Source organism: Fulmarus glacialis, unplaced genomic scaffold (assembly GCF_000690835.1).
Source record: "Fulmarus glacialis isolate BGI_N327 unplaced genomic scaffold, ASM69083v1 scaffold7823, whole genome shotgun sequence".
In the NCBI taxonomy this organism is placed as follows: domain Eukaryota; kingdom Metazoa; phylum Chordata; class Aves; order Procellariiformes; family Procellariidae; genus Fulmarus; species Fulmarus glacialis.
In genome coordinates, this window is record NW_009203512.1 from 533 (window position 1) to 4,958 (window position 4,426).

The window sequence follows — 4,426 nt, forward strand, 5'->3', positions numbered from 1 at the left end:
ATGGGCTTTAAAAATCATCTCCAAGAGAGGCTACTTTTGAAAAACTTAAAACTATACTATATAAACATTTTTAATTTAAACAAAAACTACTATTTCCACATAAACTGATTTTGAAGTCTACCAGAACAGAGTTCTACTTTGGGTTCATATTTTAAACAGTAATACTCTATTAATTTTCTGAAATAGGTGAGTAAAGTGCAGCAGAATGGTGAAAAAAAAAAAAAAACCCAACACCCACCCTTTTTTTTTTTGCGTAAGTGTAGCAAACTCCACAATCTAAATCTTTTAAAAATATAGTGTCTGATACTACGATTGCAGAGACTTGTCATGTAAAAATGCTGTAAAAACCCCACAATAATATTTGTAAGTCTAGAGCCCATCTCAAACAGTTCGTAATTATTTTAACTGGGAGTGAAATCTGAAGTTTGTTATGACACTGAAATATCACCAACACTACAACAAAACATGATCAAATTGGGGTGGAACCTCAACCCACCTGAAAATTAAATGCACCTATAACTTCTCTACTCTACACGGGCAAGGAAGGCACAGGCAGCTGCTTTGAGAAAGTAACACCGTACTGTGAATAACAAAAGAAAAGAAAATAATAAAAATACCCTGTGTCAAAAGTCAAATATATTCTGGTATTATGTTTTGTATTATTCCTCCCCACACACTTACACATCTTGATTAACAGAATTAGGCTGTGAAGATCTGCCTCGGACACAATTGATGTCTCAGTGTCTGGATAAAGGCAGAGCTTGGATAAATATAATTTCATAAAGCAAATTAAACCCCTGGGGTTAAGGTATGTTGAATTGTTTCTTTATGAAGCAAATCCATTTGATAGCAAAAGTCCTATTTATTAAGGACTCCTCCCTAAGAAAAAAAAAAAAAAAAAACATCAATCCACAAGAGACTGTATAATGCAATTTCATTGAGGGCACCCAAAAACCTGTTTCTGACTGACAGATGTTCAATTTAATAAAGGCCTGGACTAGAAGATCTGGTTGTCTCTCCCTTCTTCTGCTCTCCCATCAGTTCGCAGTGTTTCTCCTTGAAATGTGATGCCTTTTCCTGAGGCTGTTTTTCTACTAGACTGCATCAATTGCTTCCCTTCAATTAGCAATGGCAGCTTTACTTGTAATTGGAAGGATTAAAATTGAGGCTGTTGAGAGCTACGCAGGTCTCATGTAACTGCTTAGTAAATATAGTAATTTCTAGTTAGTGGGTTTTTAAAAAAAAATTAATGATCTTTTGTACTTAACCTAGAGCTTTGGAAGACATTAATTAAAGAAATACCTTTCCCGTTGAAAAAAGTTTGAATCAAAGCATCCAGTAAGAAATCAGAGTGTGATCTAGTGAAAGATGAACTGGCAAGGCTCTTGACAGGCTGGTAGGTTTTACTCTGTAAAATAAGAATATGTAGAGACAAATTAAACAGAAAGCGCAATTAAAAAAACCCAACAAAAATATTGTCTTTGAAATTAAACATTTAAAAAAAAAAACTGGGTACAGAGGGACTTATGGTTGGTCTCGGACTTAATCAGCAGTTGGCTGTATCAGATATCCAGTAAAAGCAATAAGCCATCTCTTTGAATCTCCACTCATGAGCCAACAGCAGACCAGAAGTTAAATTAAGGTCTCCTTAGTATCATCGGTAATTATGTTACTTTATCCTAGCTCCTGCTGACAGAACCTAACACACACAAGCGTTTCCTTTTGTCTTTGTGAATGGACCCAATTTGTCCGACTGTAGACTCCAAACAAACAGATGTATGAAGAGACCAACCCTCTAAATTTAATGACTAGTTTTAGTACTTAGCAGTCGTCTAACAATCTGAAACTTCTCTTTTCTTGGCAGAGACAACTTAATGGGGAGAAGTAATACACTAGTGTGAAGCAATGCACTTCTGACGAAACCATCTACACACAAACGCCAGCAGCATTAAAGAAACGAACGTACAACATGGTCTTAACAGGATGGCAAAGGTAGTTGAGCCTTGATCCTCATCCTCTCCCTTCGGAACAACCGCCTGTCCTCGTCACACTCTTCCTTCATATCCACACTGCTGCCACTGCCCAGCTCAGCGCCAACCGAACTGAAGCCTATATTCCTTGTAAGAGGGGACCTGCACCCAGATGGGCTCCACGCCCCTCTTGCAACAGTCCCCATACAGCGAAGAGGTCACCGACAGCAAGCTTACCACCATGCTTCAGTCACCACGCATGGCTTGCTGGGGATGGCCTAGACCCTGCGCTATAAGAAGTCCTATATTCCAAAGGGCTTACTCACACACGCTTAACTATTACTGTATCACTTACATTTGGATTTGCAGTAAGCATGAACTTAGCAACTACTGTTTAATAATTTATTAATTTTTCCCATTAAATGGTACATTCACTCAAGAAGACTTAAACAATTTTCTGGTAATTTTATTTACAGTCTGCAGTCCTGTAAAACACAGTAATGATTACAGACTAAAACACACAACATACATATTTTCAAACATTTAAATAAGCACAGTTTATTCAAAAGTAATTCTACACACTACTTTTTCCATAAAAATATAAAAAATAGTTTAGTTACTATATTTTACCTAAACCAAGATATTTAAGAATTCTTCCACATGTGATGCCCGCTCCCTAAAAAAGGGCACTCCAATGATAAGAAATTTAGGAGACTGCATCACAAAATAAAATACTAATGCCAACTGCTTCAATCCACCAAAAGAACAAATAACTTTCAATCTGAAACCAGCAATACTTGTTCTGCAGTATGTCTGAATTTTGTTTTTGTTGGGGGTTTTTTTGCACTAACTTGCTTCTCCCATGCCAGATTTTCACAGACACGTACACACTACTACATAAAAATAACGGACTGATTGTACTGCAGACTATAATGCCAGTCACCATGTGCCCAACAACACGGATTGGTAATCTTGCATTACACAACAATTTTTTGCAAAAATATCAAAAGGGAAACAATTTCCTTTGGGACATCTATTTAAAGGCGACTCCTTTTCTTACTGAGCATCCAGTGAAAATAGCCTTTTTCCTACCTCCTTGAAAATAGTGCCCATTTTTGTTTGTTACTACTATTTCTCTGGTTTCACTGACCATATTCTGTATGGAAAGCTAATGGAGTTCCGAAAAACACCCACTCAAGCCCTTCTCTCACTAGGATACATTTAATTTACAAAAAAAAAGGCACAAAGATGAAACCCCTAAGCAGCATCAGTCACAATTCTTCCACTGTGCACTGCTCCTCTTTCTTACACAGACACTGCTGCAAGAGAGACTCTGTCTCGCAGAAAATACTACAAATACATGAGCTACAGAAACAGGCGAGTTGAAAAGACTAAAGCCTCTGTACAGTACAAGTAGTATACTGATCATTAACAAATGAACACTATTTAAAGTTTTATGTTGCAGTTAAGACTCGACCTGGAAGCATCAGGAAAAGCCATCAGAAAAAAAGCTCAGCAGCATATAATACATTTGTTAACAGTGAGATGGAAGGCCCTCTGTGTGCAACATTGTGCATTCAATTTCAACAATGACAGTGCTCTACAGCCAGCAGTGTAAAACTTTTGCTTCTCATAGTTTAGAGGATTTTCTAAATGTAAGTGGAGCTGTCATAAACAGAGTACTAGCATATGATGCACAGCATGATCTGCAATAAAAAGCTTTTGCTTTCCAGCATGTAAACATCCAGGTTACTGGACCTTAGCTCATATAAACAAATCTGATGATAGATTTTTGAACTAAAAAAGTAAAATTTTCCATAAAAGGATAAACCACAAAAATACTCTTTCAGCAAGTCTCACGTGCCATTTAATACCTTTCATGTCCTATGAACAACTATGCAAAACATTTAGAAAGTTTTAGCAGTAGAAATGTCGACCAGTTAAACTGTTTGGCAACCATGTGCTCAAAACATCTTTGAAGAGCGTTATCATCCACTAAACAACAGTTCTAGACTGTACCACACTATTTCTTCTTCTTTTTCTTTGGTGGCTCATCATCAGAACTACTGTCTGTGCTGCTGCTGCTACTGCTGGAGGAACTAGAATCCGATTCGAACTCTGAAGAAGAGGAAGTACTACTTGAGGATGGAGAAGATGAGGAAGTAGAGGAGCTCTCATCACTGTCACTATCATCATCAGAAGAAGAGGTAGAAGAATCTTCACTGTCAGATGAGGAATCACTAGCTGAACTGGCACTGCTACTGCTGCTGGAACTGGTCACGCTTTTAGATCTGAAAGAAAACAAATACACAGATAAGAACAGGCCTGCCGGAGACAGCATTCATTACACAGTGTTCTTTATACTGTGTTGTAATCCAAAGATCAATTATTTGGTCTGAAAATTTCCAGGCCTGACAATCTAAGACAAATTCCCATGGCCCCCCATGCCCCCCCCC

The 4,426-nt window shown here is 37.7% G+C and overlaps 1 protein-coding gene across 1 annotated transcript in view; it reads right to left on the reverse strand.

Moving 5' to 3' along the window:
* Positions 1 to 2,970: 2,970 nt before the first annotated feature.
* ZCCHC10 (zinc finger, CCHC domain containing 10) overlaps positions 2,971 to 4,426 on the reverse strand; it is a gene marked incomplete at its 5' end in the record, with an annotated part of 8,818 nt that continues 7,362 nt past the window's right edge. The window contains one exon of the mRNA XM_009574657.1: positions 2,971 to 4,261. Within this exon, the coding sequence (XP_009572952.1) occupies positions 3,994 to 4,261 (268 nt within the window). The remainder of the gene's footprint in view (positions 4,262 to 4,426) is intronic.